Below are 25182 nucleotides of genomic sequence, written 5' to 3' on the forward strand. Positions count from 1 at the left end.
TGAGAGAAGTCAACTCAAATTTATTTTAAAAAATCTGTATTTTCACATGGATTCTTCATTGTATATTAGTGTATTCTCACATTGTATAATAGGGTGCAAGAGTCTAAAAGGCGATGAAGGATGAGGAACGAAATAATTATTTCGAAGTAATACAGAACACTGATTTTTAAATAAACATTTACTGCTTAACAATTTAAACTGGCTCCCCACATCTTTAGTATGTGTGATTGGCACTTAACTCAAGATCCCTCTCTTTTACACAGCATTACATGGATAATCCTTCTGAGAGAATGAATTATTGCTTACAAATACATTTACTGTATCAAGCACAGAAACACTGGTGCCCAATATCAGATATCTGACACAAGTTTTTTCTGGTTCTCTATGTTTCCTCCTTACAGCCCCTTCCTTTCTTTTCTTGAATAATTTTATAGAGTTTTTATGGTAATTGTAAGGCAATTCTTGCTCTACATCCTTGGATGAATTTTCCTATGATTATTAGAATATCACAACATGTTAACGGTATGAAAGACCATGTTTCATACGCATGTATTTCATGAATCAAAGATGTTTCTTAAATCTCTCAAAAAATGTATACAAAAAAAAAGAGAGATAGAAATAACTAATAAAGACTTAATACTGGCTTCCCTTAAGTAAAATGTTTGCACAAAAGTTTATATAAAGACTATTCCTTTACACTACATTTTAACACAGGTCTTATTTGAGATAGTGAAGATACGTAAAAAAATAAAACATTCATTTTTAAATTTGAGATAACAGTATTGTTATTCAGCATTTTTTATGTAGAAGTCTTCTTTCAGATCTCATTACAATAGTAATGCTTAATGCATCTTCTGCATCTAGAGTTCTAGGTCCGGGCAAGGGAGAGGTGTGATTTAAATTAAGTCCACCCACTTTAGCATATGAAAATTCAGCATGTGCCATTTGTCTTGTTATCTTTGGGTGAAATCTTGGCCTCATTAAAGTCAATAGTGAAACTGCCATTGACTTCAATGGGGCTAGGCTTTCATCCCAAAATAATGGCATCAGAAGATGTAGAGGAAGCAGCATCTGAAGCACTGTAAGTGACAGCACTATAAATATTACCGGGTAAACAGTTTACAAACTGCAATGGAACCCACTTAGAGTGAACTCCAATGTCGCAAAATTCTGCTAATAATGTAGTAATGGAACAGTCTGAAAGTTTTTAATTGATTCAATCATATTTCATTCTGCTTATAGTTTCAATCCACTATTAGTTGGTTCCATTGGCATTTGCTGCAATTAACATCTAACAGGTAAAATACTTTTGCATGTAGGAAATGTTCATCTTTCACTATCCCCTTGAAACTGCAGAGGGAGAAGTTAGGATGTCTCTGGCTCCCCTGTGGACTTCAAGCCTGGGGGCAGTTGCAATAGCACAAGGCATCCCATGCCCCTGATTTGCTGGGAAGTTTGGTAGGGGGCATGGAGTTAACCAGAGTAGCTTCAAAAGTGGGCAGTGCTGGCACAGGTGCCCAAGAAATAATTAGACTCAGCACAGTTTGAGAGCAGCAGCCATCAGGGACTCCTACAATGTCCTAATTGTACTTCAAAGAATCCCTCCCTGACAGAAGTGTTCAAGGAGGAAGGAGGTGCAAACACTGCCTGCCTACCTTCTCTGGGGGAATGAATCCCCTTCAGAATGCAGCTGCATTCCAGCATTGTCCAGGAGGCACAACCGTCAATCCTCTATGCCAACAGAGGTGACATTTCTAAAATGTATTATTTTAAGCCTGTCAATTTAAAAATATGCTAATTGTCTTCAAAGATAAAAAAATATTGTAGTGTACACTGAAAATAAAGGGCAGGGGGAGAAACAGGAGATCTAAAATTACAAGGGCACTGAAAATAAGGCTTAAAATTTAAGCACCCCAAAACAACAGAGAGAACATAGGCCCGGACCCAGGAAAGCACCAAGTCTCAAATCCTGCATACATTTACATGTTTAATATTGACCACCTGAACAACCTCAGCAAAGTAACTGATTTCAGTGGGATTGCTCACATGCTGAAAGTAAAGTGTATGCATAAGTGTTTGCAGGAATGGGGCCTCAGTGTTGTGGGCTGGATGAAAACATTGTTTTAAGTTGGTGAGTGTACCTTTCATTCAGGGTGAATGTAAGAAAAAATAGGGGCCTCAAACAAAAACACTGGGATATGTCTCTGACCAGAACAAAAGCACATGTGAGTCTGTCAAGAATTAGCACTTTGTGGGGAAGAGGGTTTTTGCTGAATATTGTTTGATGTGTGGGTGGATGTCTGTGTGAGAGAGAGAAGGGGAGAAACACCAGACAAGAAGACAGAAGGCAACAAGGAAGCTCCAGACACAGAGTGAATAAGCCTGGCCCTGAGAAAAGCCTAGGGAAAACTTTTGGACTGAGTGCTGACTGAAAGGGGCTTGGAGCTGTAAACAAAGAAACTATCTCCTGTTGTTGTTTGATTTTTCCCATGTCCAAGGAAACAGGTCTTTGTATATTGTAAATATGATTGCATCAAAGATGCCTGACTCCATCTCAGCTTCTTTGACTCACTGCTCAGGTGCAAAAGGGTAACAATAACTTGCATAACTTTACACATATGAACATTTCCAATTAAATCAATTGAAAAATCTTTGAACTCTTGGAAGTCAATGGGAATATTGGCGTGCTTGAAGTCATGCACATGTTTAACTGCTTTGCTGGATGAGGGCTTTACTCTTTTCATTTTTCATTCCTACCTATTTTTAAATTCTCTATACATTTCTGTTATCCTATTTACATATTATTCTCAAAGAGCAAAACTAGCTGTGACAATGTTTGATCCTTTTTACTATACACTTGTTATTAAATAATTAGCCTAGATAAACAAATAGCTATTGAGGGCACTCACTGCTTGTCTACACACAGAATTTTCCTGATCAACTGTATGAGTGGATGTTCTCATTCTGAAACAAACGTTCCTAGTTCCCGTTTAGGTTAAGCCACTTTGGGTAAGTCTACACTTCAATTAAAAACTGGTGGCTGGCCTGTGACAGCTGACTTAGGCTCGCAGGGCTTGGGCTCATGAGCTCTTCAGTTATTGTGTAGACATTTGGCCTCAAGCTGGAGCCCAGGCTCTAGGACCCTGAGATGTGGGAGGATCCCAGAGCTCCAGCTGTTGCCCAAGCCCAAATGTCTACACAGCAATTACACAGCCCTGCAGCTCAAGCCCCGCAAGCAGAGGTCAGCTGGCCCGGGCCGGCCGTGGATGTCTAATTGCAGTGTAGACATACCCTTTGAAAGGCACTCTTGTTCCAGGATAATCTGCATTAACTTTCAAGTGTAGGCCAGTCCTTAGAAGGGACACAGGAAAAGGGTGTTTGCAACTTTTCTTCACTGTTTGGTTTCATTAACCAAAATTAATTTTAAAATACAGCAGGGATCAAATTAAAGCATAGTTTCAAAAATATACTTATGGTCCAAATGTGTGAGGTGGTGAATAGTTCCTATAAGGTGTTGAATGTCCTCAGCTCTCATTGAAACAAACTTCAATGGTAGTTGAGGGTAGTCAGCACCTTGCAGGATTGGTTCCTGAAAATCACTAAATTACTAACAGAATCAGTAACATTTTCCCATGAAACTTGTTTTAAAATCAGAAAATATTACTAGCTACCAATATTTTATATTGCATTAGAAAGTAACATACAGTTTAATTTTCCTTCACATATGCATACTGCCATTGTACAATATGATCATATTTACGGTGACTCCTGTAATTATTTGTCCTGAAGTGCTTTATAATCTAATTTGTATTCCCCAGGGACCATGATGCAATTTAAAATGAGTCAGCTTTTTAATTTGTCTTTCAGAAGCACATGCAAAAATGACTTTCCTAGCTACATAATTTCATGGAAATGACTTCATTAATATTTAATTATCCCTAGTGGAACTCCAAATTCAATACAGGCACAAGACTACTATATCAACTCTTATATAAATGTTTGGATATAACAGAAATGTGGGTGTGGGTGTGTGTAGGTACAGGAGCCTTCTTGATGATTACAATAAAATAAAAGTATTTTACATGTGTGTTCTGGATTTCATATTCTTCTCCTGAGAGAATTCTGCATCACTGCATGTGTGCAGAATTTATGGCCCCCATAGATTTTTTTACTTCCCCACAGAAAAATGACTTCTGACGGGGAAGCAAAGGGAAGCTGCAAGAGCAATCATGTGCCCCTCTCTGGCAGTTCAGGCAGGTCGATTTGGTCACCCGGAGCAGCTGGTAGAGATGTAAATCACTGTCAGGGGGTGGGGCTTGGCAATTGTGCAAGTGAGAGAGAGACACACTCTGTCCCTCTCGCTCAACTATTGTAGCACGCTGGTGTGGAGAGGCAGGGCTTTCCAGTGTTTCTGAAGAGGTAGGCATTGAGCAGGCTCTGTCCCCTCGGGCAGAGCAGAATGTAGCAGCCTGCCTGCTTAGTAAATTGTTCCCATTGTTCTTAGTGAATTCCCCCAGGAGTATAAAACAGATGTAAAAATGTTAAGGCTCCTTTACATTGCCAGAGTGGTGAAAAGGAGCGTCATTGTAAAGGACAGTGTGACCTTATAAATGCTTATGGTGCTTTATGGTCTAAATTTTTGGACTGAAGAATTTCCTATCAAAATGTGCTCCATGAACTGTTTCTGGAGATGATCAGTAGCGAATATAAATTGTGAGTTTGAGTCCCCAGCCCTCACTTGCTCTTCATTTGCCTATGATGTAACACTGAGCATATGGCTGCATATATTTGTTAGCTGATAACTAGAAGTAAAGGGTCAATACTAGCTACATTACTATTAGACAGAGGGGGTTTGGGGATTTCCTCCAGTGCTCCTCACTCCCATTCTCCATCCATTGCATTGTAGTTTAAATACATTACCAAAATAATTGAAACTAACATGATTATATTGTGTTATTTTGACAAAGAAAATATGCAGAATTCTGCAGAATTGTAAAATATCGTGTGCAGAATTTTTATTTTTTTGGTGCCAAATTTTAAAAATTTGGTGCAGAATTCCCCCAGGAGTAGTATTCATAACATATGTGGGTGCAGACTTACTAGACAGAAAAAGGGAGAAATCAATAACATCCAATTGTATAGTTTTGACAATTACCAGTATCTCCTTTTTTTCTCATTAGTCTATGTGAAGGGGAGAAAGTGAAACACATGACTGGGGAAAATGATTTGGGGATTTAGGAGACATCCATCATATCTAACCCAAAGTTTGTGAAAAGGGCATTTTATTTTACCTTTCCACAGGCCAGAATTCATTTTCTCACAAATATTCTATATTCCAGTTCAAGTTCCTGGTATTGTCTAAACGACAAATAAGTTCCATTACTTAACGGTTTGAGTAAAGCTAAAAGGAATGTCATGTCAGGATACTTAACCATTATTGGACTGGAGACCTAGATAATTATTAAAACAAAATAAAAATATTACCTGGTGGGAATCATTAAAGGGAAGAGATGCATGGTTGACCAGCACAAGAAAGACAACATCTGGGGTTCTAAGAGGATGAGGAAGGAAGAGGCAGATTTGTCTTTGCTGCTCTGGAACCTTTCTCCTTCTCCCCCACCCAGAATGCAGGTAAATATTGGAACATGTGCAGGGGGAGGGTCCTGACCGAGGAAAGAATGCTCCATCTCTCTCCACTTCCATTGGCTAGGCTGCATGTGTTGGGGGGGTGGGAAGGGAGAGTTGATTGTCTTTTGTGCTCTCTCCCCTCCCCTTCCTGCATGTGAAACCCTGGGCCATGCAGCAGTCATTCTGCTGAGGTTGTTGCCCCACCCACTCTGCTCTAAAATGAAGTAAATTTTAACTGTATTACCAAGATGCTGTGGGTCTGACCTAGGGTGACCAGATGTCCCGATTTTATAGGGACAGTCCCGATTTTTGGGTCTTTTTCTTATATAGGATCCTATTACCCCCCACCCTCTGTCCCGATTTTTCACACTTGCTGTCTGGTCACCCTAGTCTGACCAATCACCAGTTTTTTGGATAAATAAGCAAGTTTTCCATTAGAGCAACACTGACAAACTATCTGGTGGGTCTTTCTTCTTCTTTGAAGCTTCCTTGTTTTAGGTAGAGAGAGCTTGACAGGATTTTAAAGTTGTTAATTTATGAGGGAGTTTAAAAGTTTGTTACAATTTGCAGTCAGTGTCCAGTGAGGGTGAAAGGCTCAAAGGGGCCAGCTCCTAGAAGTAAACAGGAGGAGGATGAGAGGATTCAGAGGTAGCCTGGATCCTATGGGTTAGGTTTCAGAGGAACAGCCCCAAATACTGGTTATTTGGCATGAAGTTAATTTAACATGCACGTAAGTAAATCGTTGGTATTTTGGGGGGCGGGGAGAGAGGAGGGGATATTAGCCCCTTTCCTCATTAATGTTAGAAGTTAATAACATTGCAGATTTCCTTTTAAAAATCCATCCCTATGTCTCTATTTCTTTCTCCTCTGTGTCCTGAGGAATATTACTCTCACTGGTTACACCTTGCCTTAAATTACACTGTAAACTCTTTGGGCAGGGAACATGACTTCTGATGTATTTACAGAATGCCTAGCATAATGAAGCCCAGTCATAATTGGGGCATTTGGGCATTATCACAATTCATATCAATAATACACAATATTAAATAATAACAACAATCACCTTGAAATGAAGAAAATACATCAAAAGCCTACATGCCCCATGGAATATTGTTGCACATGCAGAAAAAAGAGCACTGCTGTCTTTGAACTTAAAAGTTCTATTACCTTTTTCTTTAACCTTTGCACAGAATATTGAAATTTTTATTTCTAGCCATGGAAACAGCTCCCTAGTGTTTTAAATAATACTCTCCCCCCCGCCCCTCTCTGTCACTCTTTCTCTTTTAGATTACTAAATGGCTGAATGAAGGGAAGTTAATTCACACAGGAACACAGGAGGGTTTTTTCTCATACTTGTTCTTGTACAGCACCAAATACAGTGTCAGTGTTAACCCATTAGTATTATTATTAACTGTTTCATATATTTTATGTTTGAGCCAGCATACAACTGTCATTCGCAAACCTTAAAATGTGTGAGGTACACATCAATATCTCTAGAATAAACCAGCAAACACCAATGGCAGAGCCTTTATGAACATTTAGAGTTACGAAATGTCTTGTTGCTTGCTTGTCTATAGGGAAAAAATAGCTTTCAACCATGTAAAAAACTCATTAACTGTACTATACTTCTGCATATTAAAAATACCATAATTGACTTGTTTCAGATTGTGATGCTAAATGTCATTTCCTTCTTTAACATCTGTACTGTCTGAAGCTTCCAGCATTATCTTTGTATGCTATTTAATTTTTAACACTTCACTGTTAAAATTAGTAGAGCAAGTATTAATTAAAAGCGATAATATAATCAAGTTATCAAAATATTTAACATACCAAAATTTCATACGTGAGCATGTCATGGAAAATCAAATCCCATATTTGGACATGCATGTAGATACTTGCATCCACATGCATGCCCCTGCTTACATACTGATTTGTGCATCCAAAATGCAGGCTTTGGATGTCCTATTAAAGAACTGTGATAGACATTAATCAGACAGACAAGATGGGTGAGGTAATATCTTTTATTTTACCACTTCTGTTGGTGAGAGAGAGACAAGCTCACAAGCTTACACAGAACTGTTCTTCAGGTATTACTTCACCCATCTTGGCTTTCTAATATCGTAGGACCAACAGAGCTACAACAACACAGAGATACTAATCAAGCATAACTGAACTTTAAATGTAGGTACATTATATGTTTTATTTATTGTGCTTATAGTATACATAGAAAAAAAAGAATAAATAAGGAAAAAAGCAGAAATGATTTTTAGTGGTGAGGAACTACTGATGGTAAATGTTTTGCAAACAATGTGAGTTTCTCTTTTAAAGATAAATTGTATGTAATTGACTATGTTTTGTTGAAAGATCAATTGAACAATTGCCACTAACAGAAAGAGAGAGTCTAATTTTCCCTTTTACTTTTCTTATGCTTTATAGAAAAAAGAAGAGAATGCTCTTGATAAAATTTTGGAAAGTAACAAGTTTAATAAAGTAAGTTTTTGAGAGTATAAATTAAAGTGAAATTTTATTTGTGTTTTGGTTTTATACATTTTATATTTATCAAATTAAAGGTTGTTTTAAGATATACAATACCTTAATATATTCAAGTTAAAGATATTACTTGAGGTTTGAAGTAAGAGAAATTCTTTTTTGAAAAAAACTGCTGTGCAGACTTGAAAACAAGCAAACACAATTAAAGCTCCCTTGAATAAAGACAGGTTTCAGAGTAGCAGCCGTGTTAGTCTGTATCCGCAAAAAGAACAGGAGTACTTGTGGCACCTTAGAGACTAACAAATTGATTTAAGCATAAGCTTTCGTGGGCTACAGCCCACTTCTTCGGATGCATGGAATGGAACATAAAGTGAAGAGATATATATATACACATAGAGAGAGCATCTCCTCACTATATGTTCTATTCTGTGCATCCGAAGAAGTGGGCTGTAGCCCACGAAAGCTTATGCTCAAATAAATTTGTTAGTCTCTAAGGTGCCACAAGTACTCCTGTTCTTTTTTCTTGAATAAAGAGATGAATACAGCTGGCAGAGATCTTAGAACACATACCCTAAACATTGATGAAAAAAGTGTGAATGTTTATAAAAATTGAAATTATGTACGTTTTACAATAAAGAATGCTAAAAAGCTACAGCCGTGACATCTATGGATGATGATAAGTCTGTAAAGCACCTTTGGATTGTTTTAACATTAAGAAGGGAAGTATCGTTGGTGTTCAAGCCTTATCAATACATGAATAAGAAATAATGTAAATAAGATTATTGAGCTAATGTCTTCAAGATAATACCATCTAAAGCAGGTAAAATCAATGAAAAACAACAACAAAAAAGCATTAAAAAAGAAGGCCCCAAAATGTTAGTGGTTTGGCATGAAAATGACAATCACGAGAGGAGCAGGGATAGAAAGAACTCTGGCTGCAGAATCTGCAGCCAAGACAACCTGAAATTATTTTTTTCTGGGGAACTGCTTGTTGAGGTAACCAGTCTCCAGGGAGAACCCATCAAGGACAAACTATTCAAGAAAGAAGCAAGAACTCTCTTGAAGAAGCATTGCAGCTTCATTAGCCAAGAAGATTAGCTAACAGTTTGTGGATGACAATTTAAGCTTGCTGAAACATCACAAAGGAAGTTAGTTAAATGGTTTCTGCCTCTCTCAATAATAGTTAGACACATGAATTTGGAAAACCAGTTATTTCTGACTTAGAGACAAGAAAAGGTATTGATTATAGTTGATAAGTTACTCTGGCCATAGACCAATTTCTAAAACAATTTTTATGAGACTTGTAAGTTATAAAGACTTTAGTGTATTGATACTTAAATAATTTCTCTTTCTGGACTCTCTAAGCCTTTTGCTTCACAGAGGCAAACACATAAAAAAAGGTGGTCCTCTGATGGAAAACATAAAGCACATTTTGAATCAAAAGCTTAGCATAATTATTTACCCATGAATTATGTGATGTTAAAATATGCTGATAAGATTTATTCAGTAACTGATAAGAACTAAACAAGTATTTCTAAGCAATAAATATTAACTGTGTATCCAATAACTGTTTAGTAATAATTAAATAAATATTACTCATTACACCAACATATACTGTGTTAATAACTGCATTTTTAGAGTTATGAATGAAAGACATTTAAACGTCACCCTTGTTTCATATGAAGAATATAAAATGAAACTCACACCAGTATAAAAGGCCAGCATATGACCTCTGCACCATTTACGTTTCACTTCAGAAGTATTTTGGTTGGTTAAGTGGGATATAGGCCTTGGACTGGCCCTTTACACAGAGGTGAGTTACCTCCGCCGAGACCAGCCAAGAATTCACATAGAACAGTATTAGATTATGGACATAGACTTTAGGAATTAGGCGAATGTTTGTCTTGGTAATTATTGGGCTTTCTGAGTGCACCCATTCTGTACATTTATATTTTGCTTTAAAATAACTTTCAAACTCCACTTGGTTTCAAGCAGTGACCAAAGTACTCTAGTGTTTTATATCTGCAAAGTAATTTCCCTACAGAACCCACATATGAAAATTCAGACCTCATTGTGAGCAATTTAAAATGTCTAAGATAACTACTGAAAATAAGACGCTACTAGAAAATCAGCCTTTAGCTTCAATTACAGAGAAGGATGTGAAGGGTATGCTTGGGTTCATTTTAAACAAAATGTGATTTAGAAGGTAGCTATGCATAAAGAAGCATGCTGTGGCTCACCACCCTAGGAACATCCTAGAAAAGGCCAAGGGGACGGGGGTGAGTGGAGTGGAGAAGTATAAGCATGTGATGAACAAATCCATATATGGAAAGTTAAGTATGATTGGCTAGATGTTTATGTTATGTAACTTGTTATGTAACTGCCATGTGCTATAAAATAGCAACGGGAGGGGCTCCTTGTTGAAGGGAGTCTGGCTGATTTTTGTACCGGGGCTCTCCCTTTGTGCACATTGAATAAAGTCTTGTTGAATGGAATTGAATGAAGTATTGAAGACCCTTGATTCTGCCTGGCATCTGATTCATTTGGTTATTACCGGGAACCACAAAATCCCAACAGTTGCAATGTCAAAAAGAAAGAAAGCCAATTTTTTGAACAAAAGGACAACATAGGTGTTTCAAAAAGTGAGGAAAAGAGAAAAAAGTGGTTTTCGTTTCTTTTGGAAACAGAGTAGTTTTGTGAGCTAGAGAAGAGCTTTACATGTTCTTACTTTTTCTAATCTAGATGATTCTGAACACCTGCTGAGTAATACCTCATTTGTATTCTCATTTTGCTCCTCACGCATCTCATTATCTTTTACACCGTGAGAAATGCTTAGGGCAGTCACTGATAAATGCTGCTGTCTTCTCAACACTGGACTAACGCAATCCTTTACTTGCAGGAATTCCTGAATATAAAATGTCCAGAACACAGATGTTCAAAATGTACCTTGTCTTTCACTTGCACCCCATAAAATTCTGTAGTATTGATTATAGAGTTTAAAACATTTATAAGCCACTTAATAGCTGAGAGCCATTATACGTCTTTTGTCCCTGTTTCTTGATTCTGACCTCCATAAGCAGGTTACTTACCTAATCCAAAATATAACCTACTGTAAAATACCATGGGGGGATGCTCTTTAGCAACCATGTGCCACAATTTTTTGAACTTACTTAATATTTCTAATTGCAATGCCAGTCAGATTTGGCATTTAAAATAGGGCTAAAGAAAAATGTATTAGCTTTTCATTCAATCAGTTTTCATGTTAGGATAATTTAAATAGTATCTTATTATAAAGCACTCTCAGATTCTTTTAGGAAGAACACAATGTAAAAGGCATTATATTGATATTATCCAATAAAAACATTACACAGATGTGGAGAGAGAAACACACATAAATGGTCCAGATTCCCTTTTGCAATCAATCTGGCTTCTTTGCCGCACTCTGATGTCACAGAAGAGCCAGAAACAAGACAAATCTCCTCAGCTCAAGAATTTTCTGCCATTGAAGAGGCTTCAGCTGATGTACATTAGGCACAGAGGGCTCCTTTACTACCCTCTCTGCCATCTCTGCCTTGCATAGGAATTTTTCTAGAGACAGGAGGGGCCTGGCAAGATGTTCCTATGCGCTAGCTATTGTCTGATGCCAGTCAGCTCCTTGAGGGCCAATATCAATTGGTGTAGTTTAGGACTGCTCTGAACTACACCGGGGCCAATGTACAGCTAATCTGAAAATCAGGGAGTTGCAAGTGCCTTCTCAGTAACTACTCCCACACTGCACCCAGCAGAGACTGGATGCAGCAGAGAATCTGGCCCAGTATTTCTAGTTTCCCAAGCATGAACTCTATATTGTATGTATTGCATATGAAGGGGAAAGTTTATCAAAAAGCACTATAACAACATTTGTTATTTTAATTGCTGTAGCCCTCTCTGGGATAGGTAGCCCAGAATAGATAAATAGGCAGAAAAAGTAATTTGAAAAAGATTTCTGAAGTGCAGTAATTTTTCCTAGTCTGATTTATAACTATTTTTTTATTGTTATGAAAGGTATGCTTGCCTTGTTGAGGTACAGGATAAAACAACACTTTCCTTAATAAACTGAAGAATACTTATTTGTCTAAATATGACTACAGGTGCAAAGCATCAAAAGAGACACCTTTGTAAACAGCTCTCACCAGATATCTTTGAAGTTCATAATGCTCAAAAGCTAGAGAGGGCAGGAAACTAAGAAAGGATCAGATATAAAGGGAGTTTGAGTCATTTCTTTACAGAGTGTGTAATTAAATATGTGGCTCAAACTACCATAGGGAGAGGCAAAATCAGCATTTGTGAACATATTGAAAAAGGCATTAAAAAGGCACTTCAAGGAATTATCATTTGCAAGGTTCCTGCCATTTCATTTTCAAGCACACATGAATGGATATAATTTTGTTTACATATGTGCACTAAAAATTGCTTTAAGAGCTTCCCATGCCAATATCTGATTTCTAGTCACAAGCAGTTTAGTCAGACTGATAGAAGTAACTCACAAGGTGCCATGATTTTATGAGACCAGTAACAGGGTACACAAATATTAAGAGGTGGGTATGGCTAAAGAAGTGCATCTAAAATGATATAAGGAGTAACAACAGTAGATAAAGACCAACTGTCATTTGGTAGAAAATAAGTAGATGCATAATGGACTCAACAAGGTGCCTCATGCATTTTCTCATGTTCAAATATGATATCTGAATAAAAAGGAAATATAGAGCAACCCATAGGAGGCTCTTGTCCTTAAAAGGTGGAAGAATGTCTTGCCAAATGGAAATTGGATTGTACAGTAGGCCAAGAAAATCATCCATGTGGAGGACAGACAAGTGTAACTATTTCTTAAGCGTAAGTACGGAAACATGATGAGTCAAAGCCTAAAGGTTTCTGGGGGGTTTAGGTTGCATGTGCAATACTTTAAATAAGCAAGAATGGCCATGGAAAGGGTCAAGACAAATACTTGACAGATGTTAGCAAACTTATTTAAGGTAATATAGTATTTATATGACAGAAGGAACAAAGAGCAAAGTGAGCTGTCATGCTAAATAAAACCTGCTGTTAAATAAAAACCAAGAACACAAAATGAAAACATTGGGATAAGGAGGAAAAAAAGAAAAAATTGAGAGGTAACACTTGATGAAATGAAGGCAAATATTTAAATAAAGATGACACTGTGATGAGTTTGCAAACTGAGGATAAGAAATTTAAATGAGAGATGTTTGTGGATGATGAGACAAGACAACAAGAAATACATTTTAAAAAAAGTACAGAGTGACAGTAGTACTGAAAAAGAGAGGCAATTAAATAGATTTTTCAAGGCCACAGGAACATTATACCTTTCTCACCCACACAACCAGCCCCAATTACAATGCAACCAAGGCAGTAGAAAAATCTGTTATGGCTTGAATATGCCAGAAACATCCTCTCCTCACTGTTTTCTAGCTAGAGAGATGAGAGGGCCAGACGGAGACCTGGATATTCACTAAATCCACAAACTAATCTAAAGAACTCACCAAATGAACCTAATGGTCTTCTGAGATCTGTACCAAGTGCTAAAGAAGGGAAGTGGAAAACTTTTCTTGAAAGGAAAAGAGGAAGTTTCAGAGCCCTGGGATCCAAAGCTTGGTTTGCAAACTCTTGCAATTTTGATTTGTTCGTGATGTAACCCTTCTGCGCGTCAGAGTTGGCAGCAACAAGGGCTGGGTTCAGTATTTAGGAGTTACGTTTCAATGACACAATGCAAAACTGGATCAAGCCCCCACCCAGAGACCTGGGACAATTACATACCGCTCCCCTGGGCACCTCTAAGAGGCAATACTTCCCCTCTCGCAAGCACAGAGTCTGAGTGTAGCAAAAGCCTTTTAATAAAGGAGGGAAACAATGCGGCATTATACTGGGGACCCACCACAAACAGGATTCATAACACAAACCATGAGCAGAAGACCCACCCCCAAGTTAGTTTGGCAGTGTCCTTTTCCCCTCAGGGTCTTAAGTCCAGCAACCCAACAGTCACTCCACCCACAGTTTCTGTCCTTGGTCAGTGCAGCACCAGAGTTCAGAAGTTCATTTGCAGAGTTTACCTCCCCCCACACCCCCAACACACTCTTAACACAGCTCTCAGTGATTTCAGCTCTTAGTAACATCAGCTCTTTAGTGATTTCAGCTCTCAGTTAGTAGGGGAGCCCCAGAGCTGGTGCACTCAGAACCACTAGCCCAAAGTAGGTCCAGTGGTGAGCTTGAGCCGGTTTGCACCGGTTCACGCGATCCGGTTGTTAAATTTAGCAGCCCCTTTTAGAACCGGTTGTTCCAGGACAACCAGTTCTATTAGGGCTTTATTTAACAAAAGCTCCGGCCCAAGCTCACTTCCCCCTCCTCTCCTGCTCCGCCCCCTTCTCCTCCCCCTCCCCTGCTTCCCGCGAATCAGATGTTCGCGGGAAGCCTGAACAAGCAGCAGGCAGGCAGGCAGGTAAGCTGGGGCCCTGGGGGGAGGGGAGGTGCAGCTGGCTCAGCAGCTCCCGGTCCCAGAGCGCGGCTCCCTCCAGCCTGGTCCCAGCCCCTGCCGAGCGCCCCCAGCTTCGGCTCCAGAGCTCCAGCCCGGCCCCCGCGGAGCCGGTGCTGGTCCCGGCCCCCGCGGTTGCAGCTCGGGCCCCGCGGCGCCAGTCCCGGCCCCCGCGGTTGCAGCTCCGGCCCAGCTCGGGACCCGCAGCTCCGGCCCAGCCCGGCGGGCCCCGCGGCTCCGGCCCGAGGAGTTGGGCCCCGGTGCCGGCCGAGCGGCTCCAGCACAGCCCGACCCAGCCCGGCCCAGGGAGTCGGGCCCCGGTGCCGGCCGAGCGGCTCCGGCTCCAGCCTGGCCCGGCCCCGGCCTGGGGAGTCGGGCCCCGGTGCCGGCCGAGTGGCTCCGGCTCCAGCCTGGCCCGGCCCCGGCCCGGGGAGTCGGGCCCCGGTGCCGGCCGAACGGCTCCGGCTCCAGCCCGGCCAGGCCCGGCCCCGGCCTGGGGATTCGGGCCCCGGTGCCGGCCGAGCGGCTCAGCCCCGGTGCTGGCCCGGGGAGTCAGGCCTCGCGGTTCCGGCCGAGCGGTGCCTGCTCTGGTCCGGTCGGGCTCGGGGAGTTGGGCCCCGCGGCGCCGGTCGTGGTCCTGGCGGAGTGGACCCGGTCCCGGCTCCAGGCAGTGTGGTAAGGGGGCAGGGAGGGGGTGGGTTGTGGGAGGTTGGATAGGGGTCAGGGCGGTCAGAGGGCAGGGAACAGGGTGAATGAATGGGGGCAAGGGTCCCGGGGAGCAGTCAGGAAAGAGCAGGGTTGGATGAGGTGGTGGGGGCACTCAGGGACAGAGAGACGGGGTGGTTGGATGGGGTAGGGGCCCTGGGGGGCCATTGAGAATGAGAGGAGGGGTTGGGTGGGGCGGCAAGGGGCAGTCAGGGGACAGAGAAGGGGGGGATGGGTCGGGGTCCCTGGGGGTGTGTGTCAAGGAACATGAGGGGTTGGATGGGGCACGACCCCCCTCCGGGCGGGGGGGGGAGGAGGGAACCGGTTGTTAATATTTTGGCAGCTCATCACTGAGTAGGTCTAATGCTTAGACCTAGATATCAGTAATTTCAGCGCTGCAGCATGTAATAAGACTCCAAATGGATTCAAAATTAACTCTGTTATTACACAATGGAGAGAGGAGGGGTCAAAGTGGTGTTTAGGGGCCCACACTACCAGGTACACATACCTGCCTCCAGCCTCTCTCAGTTCACTGGGCTTTGGAACCCATGTCCCTTGCCTAGTGAGTGCTACTTAGTTGAGGGCAAGTCCCTCCATCATAAAATGCCAAGTATAGTTCTACTGTCCTTGATTCACATAACCAGGATAACAACACCTTATTACTCCTGCCCCAATAACAAAGAGACTGGGGATCCCATAGCAGCCAAAGTGACCATTTGGGCAAGCAGTTCCATCATGCAAATAAAATCAGCCCCTGAAATCCTTTTCCACAACTCACCACCAGATGTGAGGGTAGAGCTCATTCTGACTGCTTACACTGAGAACTATTTCATGGTGAAATATTTGGAACCTTGGTCTTTAGTGAGACTTGAAGGGAAACTAACAGCAACTTGAGTGTTCTTTATGCTAGAAGGAGGAGTATGATATTTTTGGTCATTCTAGAACAGAATTTTTCTCATCCTGGACAGTCTACAGGGTTTGCTCTTCCCTAAATAGCTTCTCTCCTATAAGGAGCTGGCTATAGAGCACTGTTCAGCTTGGAATTTTGCTTTTCATAAAATTCTTCTGCCCATAAGATTATTGGTAAGCAGAAGAGAGGAAAAAGTCACCAGGCCCAAGGAGGAATCAAGAAAAGCTAGCTTCAAGTCATGATTCTCCCAGGATTGCTCCATAGTTTCCTTGTGGTCTGGGAAACATGCTTAGGGCAGAGGAAACCTATGCCCTCTTTGGCCACTGAAAATGGTGCCAGGCAAGGAGAAGGGTGAAAGAACTCCTAAAGAACACCTTGCAGGGTGAGGAGGAGTACCCTACAACTATCCTTCCTGTACTCTCAAGCATACAGAACCTTATGGGGACAGTGGGGGACAATGACTGGCTGCATCCTGGAAAGCTGAATTTAAATGAATTATGGTGTAATTAAACTGGGATGACACCAAGCATTTTCAGATCACCTCCTTGTACACAGTTTTGTGAACCTTGTCCCAGGAACCTTGGCTCAGGCCTGGTGCTTGCTATGGAGGTTGGGCTGTCTGTTTGATGCCTGACCATGGAGGCAAAGAAACCAGAATGAAATCCCCTCTGAGGAGACAGAATTGGAGCCGGGAGACGAAAGTTACAAAAGCAGCCAGCCATATGGAACCATATCTCAGCTGCAATCCATCAAACCATCAAACATGCTTCTTCAAAGGCACAACTGCCAGCTGGTTGTGTCTACTATGCAGCAGAATTCCCTCTTAGGGCTTGTCTAGACCAGGAAGATGCATCATGTTAGAAATGTGTTAACTAACATGATGTGTAGCAACTAGCGTTGACAAGGGCAAGTTTTAAAATATCAGAGGGATAGCCGTGTTAGTCTGGATCTGTAAAAGCAGCAAAGAATCCTGTGGCACCTTATAGACTAACAGACGTTTTGCAGCATGAGCTTTCGTGGGTGAATACCCACTTCTTCAGATGCAAGTGGTGGAAATTTCCAGGGGCAGGTTTATATATGCAAGCAAGAAGCAAGCTAGAGATAACGAGGTTAGTTCAATCAGGGAGGATGAGGCCCTGTTCTAGCAGTTGAGTGAAAACCAAGAGAGGAGAAACTGGTTCTGTAGTTGGCAAGCCATTCACAGTCTTTGTTTAATCCTGAGCTGATGGTGTCAAATTTGCAGATGAACTGGAGCTCAGCAGTTTCTCTTTGAAGTCTGGTCCTGAAGTTTTTTTGCTGCAGGACGGCCACCTTAAGATCTGCTATTGTGTGGCCAGGGAGGTTGAAGTGTTCTCCTACAGGTTTTTGTATATACCTGTATAAACCTGTAGGAGAACACTTCAACCTCCCTGGCCACACAATAGCAGATCTTAAGGTGGCCGTCCTGCAGCAAAAAAACTTCAGGACCAGACTTCAAAGAGAAACTGCTGAGCTTCAGTTCATCTGCAAATTTGACACCATCAGCTCAGGATTAAACAAAGACTGTGAATGGCTTGCCAACTACAGAACCAGTTTCTCCTCTCTTGGTTTTCACTCAACTGCTAGAACAGGGCCTCATCCTCCCTGATTGAACTAACCTCGTTATCTCTAGCTTGCTTCTTGCTTGCATATATAAACCTGCCCCTGGAAATTTCCACCACTTGCATCTGAAGAAGTGGGTATTCACCCACGAAAGCTCATGCTGCAAAACGTCTGTTAGTCTATAAGGTGCCACAGGATTCTTTGCAAGTTTTAAAATGTATTCTCTGGTTATGGTAGTGCGGACCCTCAAGTTACTCATAATTAGTGAACACATTAGTACACTAGGTACTAAGTTGTGTTTTACATTCTGTTAGTTAGATGTGTTAGTTAATAATGGTTTCTAACATAATTCCTTTCTCCACTGTAGACAAGGCCTACAACCATAAGGTAGTGATTGATATGGGGCCAAAGGTGGGCTGCAACAAAAAGGGAGAACTAGGTGTGAAAAAAACTAGAAATGTTGTGGACTGAGCTAACAATCCAGACAACTATGAAGCACACCCCAGTCCAGAATGGTGCCTCTTGTAAAAGAAAGAGTTAAACATGACTGGCATAAGGACTTTTTCCTGTCACAGGATGTCCCTTTTCTTTTCTCTGTGGAATGTTTAAAGACCCAAAAGGATAGTGTATGGGTTTTATTACTGTTATTTTTTCTTGATAAAAACAATTGTTATTTTTTTCTATTTATTAACTTAGAAATATCCAGAAATGCAAAATGTAGTCTCTTCTGGTTTTACTGATGGATGTCTTGTAGAACTCAGAGTTGTTTATTGCGAGCGCTTTGCATCTTATTAGAAGAGGCGGGGTGTGGGATCTTTGCCAATAACATTTCTTGTCTTAAATACTCGTGAAGCGCTGAAATTAAATATCGGTTAACAAAACAAATAGACTTTTAAAAATATATGGCTAAAATTCCCTTCCCCTCTCAAATGCTCAGTTTTCTGAGTCCTTGACTCCAGTGTTCTCACTATTTCACCATAGAGTCTTCCAGATAACATAAGACCTGAATTCTGAGTTAAAAAGAAAACACAACAAAATAAAACTCTTTTTTCATTTTTCTGGACAAAATACATTATAAAGAAGCCAAAAAGGAAAAGGGGTCATTGCTTTTCCCCTTTACAAGTCATCTTGTAGTTAATGCGTTAAGAAAAGCTAGCTCACAGCATCCTGGGTATTTGTGCCGATTTATTTTTTACCAGGAGAAAAGCAATATTAAATTAGTACATGATAAATAAAAAAGCTCTTTACTGAAACTAGAAGAATGTATTTAGAAATTCATACCTGAAACTACACCAATTCCATCATCACAGTCATAGTCAGAGACTTCACTATCACTGATTCTTTTGGACCCTGCAGAAAAATAATTGTCACAAACATATCAGTGTTATTACTGTAAGTCAGAGCTGCTCAGGTGATAATAATAACCAAATGAAATGTATTTCAGACTACACAACTTGGCAAAAATACATAGATAAATACAAGGAGAATCAGTACAGGATCCTTGGAACAGAAAGATATGTACATTATTGTAATGGTTATTAATTAGTGGCACATTAACTATTTTCCTCTAAATCGATAAATAATAGTTCAAAAATGAAAGAATGAAATCCAGCTGCAAATTACTGAAGTTATGCTATGTTTGCATATGTTTGTGCTTGTTTGCAATATGGCTAAACTCATATATAAACACTTGGAAGATGAACTATAGCTATTATGTTAAATGAATGCTACATTTTCTAAAAGGTAATGATAATCATTATTAGGGCTTAGTAGGTTCATATGCATAGTTTGCATCCTGCAAGACAAATTATAGCTGTGAAAATTCAGAGGAAAAGAGGTATTTTAATGTTACCACAGCAAGCACAACACTTGTTAAAATAGCTAGAGCTTAGTTGGCAAAAGCAGATTCTAAATTCATAATTAGACCTAAAATGTAGGTCATGTATGACAAATAAATGTGTTAGCCCCTGTTTGGCTTAATTTTACTTACACACACTTATCTCTTTCTTCTTTGGCATCTTGTAAATACAGGAGGGGTGCATGCTCTGCCCAACCAGTTTTACTGCTGATATTGGAGTGTTAAAATCTGTATACTAACATGTGGGTGATACTAACCCATTCATAAAAGAGAATGTACTTTTTGAAATGAGGACTAGGCAATCTGTATTTTTTAGCATTCTGTAGTAATACATATTAACAAATGATTACATGCTCACAACTGTGAGTTGGCTCAGGCTGTTTGCAATCATCTAATAGGTCACTAGCTATGAGACTTAACCTACTTGCCACCAGTCCTTGTCATGTGTCCAAGGTTTCTGATGGGTAGGAAAAGGACACAGAGACTCAGAAGAATCACTACTCAGGGGAATGGAGATTATTTGCATATCTCTTAGAGTGGATCCTAGCCCCCTCTTCCATAGTAAGGAAGAACCCTATTGTAATAGAATCAGGGGCGTATAGCCAGATTGGGGATCCAATTAAGAGGATGTGTCCCCCTGGCACATAATGCATGCCATTTTACATAGACTCACAGGGTTAGAAGGGATCACAAGGGTCATCTAGTCTAACCTCTCCACCCCCACCCTCTTCCCAATGCCAACATGCAGGGTTTGTTATGTCTAAACCATCCAAGACAAATGGCTATCCAGCCTCTTCCAAATCATGAATGAAACACTCCGTATTTATAAATGTTTTGAAGACAGACAGCTTTAGCAGGCAGAGAATTCTGGAAGACCTCCTGAAACTACTTTCCACATTGGACCAGATATTAGACAGTGATGTAGAGACCTGTGCATAGTTCTGTCATCAATATCCCAGGGAGATATTGCTTTTACATGCAAGGTAGCACAGACATCTCCCAGGTTTACCACCTCTCAGGTGAGTGCCTTAACCACTGGACTATGGACTCATTTCTCACTGTCTCAGGCCCAGTGTATATTTAATTACATATACAAAGTGGAACACATTCAACAGGACAGCCTAAGACAGACATCAGAATAACATATTGTCCAGTGGTTAGAGCTATCTCAAGATGGTAGATGGCCTTTTGGTGGGGCTGGATTCACAAAAGGACTTAGGCACCTAAATCCAAGAATCAGGCCCCACTGGGAATCACCAGACCTCCCCCGCCTCCTTGGCTTCCACAAAACCCTGGAGGTGCCTAAGCTTGCTTGGCACCTAAATGTTTGCAATAAAGTTCCCAAGGCATCTATGTTTCTGTCTCTGATCATGTGCAGAGCAGCTCCACACCAGGTATCCCAACATGTAAGCCCCAGAGCAATGCAAGAACCAGGGGAAGACATGTGTCCCTCTGCCTAACTTGCCTGCGGAGCATGATCTGGTAAGTGGACTCAGAGTTTGCCTACCAGATTGGGCCCCTATAGGCAGTCTTACACGTGATGATGATGAGGAGAAGTGAATGTAGTCCTGTAGCGGGGCAGTAACCCCGCTCCTGCCCTGAAGGGCTTAAAACAGCCCTGTGAGAGCACTGTGGTGGGGAACCAGTAAGCCTGGGCTGACTGGGGAAGCAGCCGCAGCTGAGCCACGCCCCAATCAGGCAGCAGCTGGCCCTATAAAGGGGCTGCTAGGCTGGAGCTAGAGAGTCTCTCTCTGGATGTTGAGAGGGACGGGCCTGGCTGCTGGGAGCTGAGCAGGGCACCTAGACTGGAGCAGGGCAGGGGAAAGGTCAGAGGAGCTGGGGAGCTCCGCCCTGGAAAACCCCCAGACTTCAGGCCTGCCTAAAGGCCGAGAAGAGTACTGGGGTTGCAGAGGGGCATCCCAAGGGTAGGCGGAGGCAGCCGGTCCAAACCCATTTGCCGATGGTGAGTAGCAATTATACTGCAGTCCGCCCCAGTGAGCGGGGGCTAGATGGTGACTGGCAGTAGCCAAAGACTGAGGCAAGGTGGGGATAGGGGGCTGGAGGTTCCCCGGGGAGGAGAGACCCTGAGAGACTGCGGGTACTGCAGGGGCAGAAACCCTGATGTAGAGGGGCACTGGGGTCTGAGAGGGACACGAGGGCCAGCGGCAAGGCAAGACACTGGCCTGCAGAGGGCGCTCCGGAGGCTGGTGAGCTAATTCCCTGGATGACCAGCAGTAGGTGCCACAGCAGTGAGTCCTCACCCCGCTACAAGCCCCTTGGTCTAGTTTAGTGCAGCCCCTACATTATTCTAATTTATGCCAGGCTTGAAACAGAAACAGCCTTAGACTTAGGAAGCTACAACTGACTACCATGCAGCTCGCTCTCTCAGTTTCATTCAGGCCCTGAGTATCAGTGGCTGAAGAGATTTTTGTGGGCATAGTATTAGCTTTAATTTCTTAGTATTACATTTATTAAACATAATTAAAATATAATTAGGTGAACCAAATCTAAGTGAAGTTCATGTAATTAAAACTGTTTGACCTGGAAAAGTCCCACATGAAATGTGTGATAGAATTAAAGTTTGTATTCAGAAGGCTTTACATTATTGGGTTATTCATATTTAATTAAGGAAAGCTAAGAGCATCACTTTTCTCTCTCAGATATAGCAAAATGATTTGCAACTGGGATGGTATAATATAACTATATACAAAGACACTTATGCTGATATTAACAGTATCTTACTTACCACATTTCTGCATTCTTTAACTATTTAAAACAGTTTACAAAGCAGCTTCAGTACAAGTTTTCAATTTTAATAAATCTCTGACCAAAATAACTTAATATTTCCTCAGTATAATTAGTAAAGCATACTACAACTTATCTATCAAATCTCTATCTCCCCTCAAATAGAAACAGGCAAAACAAATATTATACTTTCAAAGTCACTGGAATTTCAGCAAGGTGTTCCCAATACTAAGATGTTGAAAAAATAAAGCCAGTACAAAGGACATGACTGAAAAGCACACAGGAAAGCCAAGGAACTCTTTAGCAATTTAAAATATGCACAGTACATAGCATAAGCACATCAATAAAATGTCAGCTTAAACTGTGCATATATATGCAAGCAATAAACACTTCAGGCATGCTGAAAATTTACCTGAATTATATGAATATAAGCCTTTATCTGCAAAACAAATATTAAAATGAAGTGATGTCATGAAAAAATACATGAAATCTATACATGTAACAGGGATGCTTAGAACCTGTGAATTTGCAATCACTTTTCTATTTAGAGTGGAGAAGTTATGGCTGGCTATATTAATGCTTAAAGATTTCCATAAAGGTATTTACTTCAAAGCAAATTAAATATAAAAGAGGAAAACCACAGTAATTAGCTGAAATTAAACCACAACAATGATACTTTGGTCACCAATAGAAAGTCAACTTTTATTCCCAGTAACTGAACAATGTTGGCAAAGATACTCCAGTTGTTGCCTATTCTGAACTATAACTGTGAATAAATGTTTACTTTTTAATGGCAACCAGTCGTTCAAATAATATTCAGTGATGTGAATTTTAATATAATAAAACAATAAATTACTATCCTTAAGTGATTGTGCAGTGCTTTCGAATTGAAGGCATCTCCAGCAGAATATTATCAGCAGCATTCTCTTGTGGCAATTAAAAGAGCCCTCTTCTCTTTCTTCTAGACAATATAGTTTCCAGGGACCCATAATCACTGTATTCGCTGATTCCTTCAGCAGAGAATTAGGGACCTAAATACTTTTGTGAATCTGGACCACAGTTTCTTGATGTAATTACAGAGGGATGGACTTTCTAAGGCTTTAGTTCTGCAAAGAGCTGTATAGAGGCAGATCTCCTGGAAGGCACAGGCCTATGCCCATGTGGAGATCATTGCAATATTGCAGCCTATGACTATTGAGCAGCCACCTTTGCCTTTACATGGTTACAAGATAGAAACTGTAACATTAGAATAATTTTAAACTTTTAAACATTTTTCCAGAAATTATTATAAAATTATATATGATAGTTTATTATGCATAATCATTATATCAAGAGTCTGAACAGAATGCCCTCTTCTGGAACCAGAAACTTTTAAACCTTTTTTAAAAGACAACTTAATCTGCTATTTATATGGTGTTTAGCAAAGTAAAGTTTGCCTCCAAATGGTTTAATTTGCTATGAAAACATTTTTTTTTCTCTTGTGATTTCCATTTTTGGCCCTCTTGAATCAGAATGAAATTACTATGGGAGGAGAATAGTTTACTAACTTGATTATATAAAGTAGCCAGACCTAGAGAACTATAAAAATACCCTAATTCCCTTTCACTGCTTTTGGAAATTTTTGCTGGGCCTTCAAATGTTTTTGTGGTTCAATCACACTTCACTGTAGCCTCTTTTTAATTATCCAAAACAGCAGAAAATTCATAGCCTAAACAGTTGTCCTTTCAGAAGGAAAAATATTGGTAGTTTAAAGGCTCTCAAACACCCCTGTATCATGTTAAATACCTTTTGGTTAAAGGATTTAATTACTCATCCATGTATAATAAGAATATAATACTGGTATTGATATTAATATCCTATGAACAAAACATTCATACATGCAAACCAAGATAACATGCCCAAGGCCTGTGTTCTACAAAAGAAAGGGGGAAATTATGTAAAAAGCATGAAAGAAAAAAGTTGTTCTTGCTCACTAGAGTTAAATATCTGTAATATATTCTCCACTTGTGGGTCTGCGCTACTGCATGTAAAATGCACGTAAAATGCTCCATATTATAATATTAAAAAGTCATATGCCTCTCCATTAAATGCCCCATGGCTACTGACTGGTGAGATAGAATGGTTATAATTACCTCTACTTAAATTTGATGGTGGTGGCATTGATTTAAAATTATTTTATTGGCTTTCCATATTCACAGTACAGGAAAGATGATATGTAAGGTCCTGATCCAGCAGTGAGATGTACGTGAGCAGACATCTGCCTGTGCAGAATCCCAGTGAAGTCAATGGGGTTTCTGCCAGCATGGATCTCAGTGCAGGATCAGGGCCTACATGTACAATAGCCCTGTTTTCACAGGGTAAAATCGCAAACTTGTTGCAATACTTATCTCACTTATTATTAAACTTTTCAAATTTCAACAATAACAATCAAGTCTCCTGTTTTTCACAAGTTGCAACACTACTGATTTGCAAACTTCAACATTACAGTGCAATAGGAGGGATGGCTTGAATCTTCATTATAAAATTCCATTCATCCCCACTTTGCTGAAGATAGAGAGAAAGCATTGCCTCTACACTCCAAAGAACTGAATCCAAGATCTCCAATCCAGTCAGTGAAATTAACTAACAGAGGAAACTTCTTTAGATTAGTTACCTGTGAACGGAGTCTTCTAGTTTGTTAAATTCCCCATGTTTCTGGTTGGACCTGAAGGTTTCTAGTAATTTAAAATTTGAAGCTTAGCT

General features: G+C 40.6%; 1 protein-coding gene across 18 annotated transcripts in view; it reads right to left on the reverse strand.

The window, feature by feature from the left end:
* The window catches only part of RIMS2 (regulating synaptic membrane exocytosis 2), a 799605-nt gene that overhangs the window by 270293 nt on the left and 504130 nt on the right, over positions 1–25182 (reverse strand). For 17 of the 18 annotated variants that reach the window (XM_045004555.1, XM_045004557.1, XM_045004552.1 and 14 more), the window contains one exon: positions 19119–19187. In XM_045004555.1, the coding sequence (XP_044860490.1) occupies positions 19119–19187 (69 nt within the window). Of the gene's footprint in view, positions 1–19118; positions 19188–22852; positions 22880–25182 lie in introns of all 18 variants that reach the window. The other variant, XM_045004549.1, reaches the window with a different exon arrangement.

This window comes from Mauremys mutica, chromosome 2 (genome assembly GCF_020497125.1).
Source record: "Mauremys mutica isolate MM-2020 ecotype Southern chromosome 2, ASM2049712v1, whole genome shotgun sequence".
Lineage (NCBI taxonomy): Eukaryota > Metazoa > Chordata > Testudines > Geoemydidae > Mauremys > Mauremys mutica.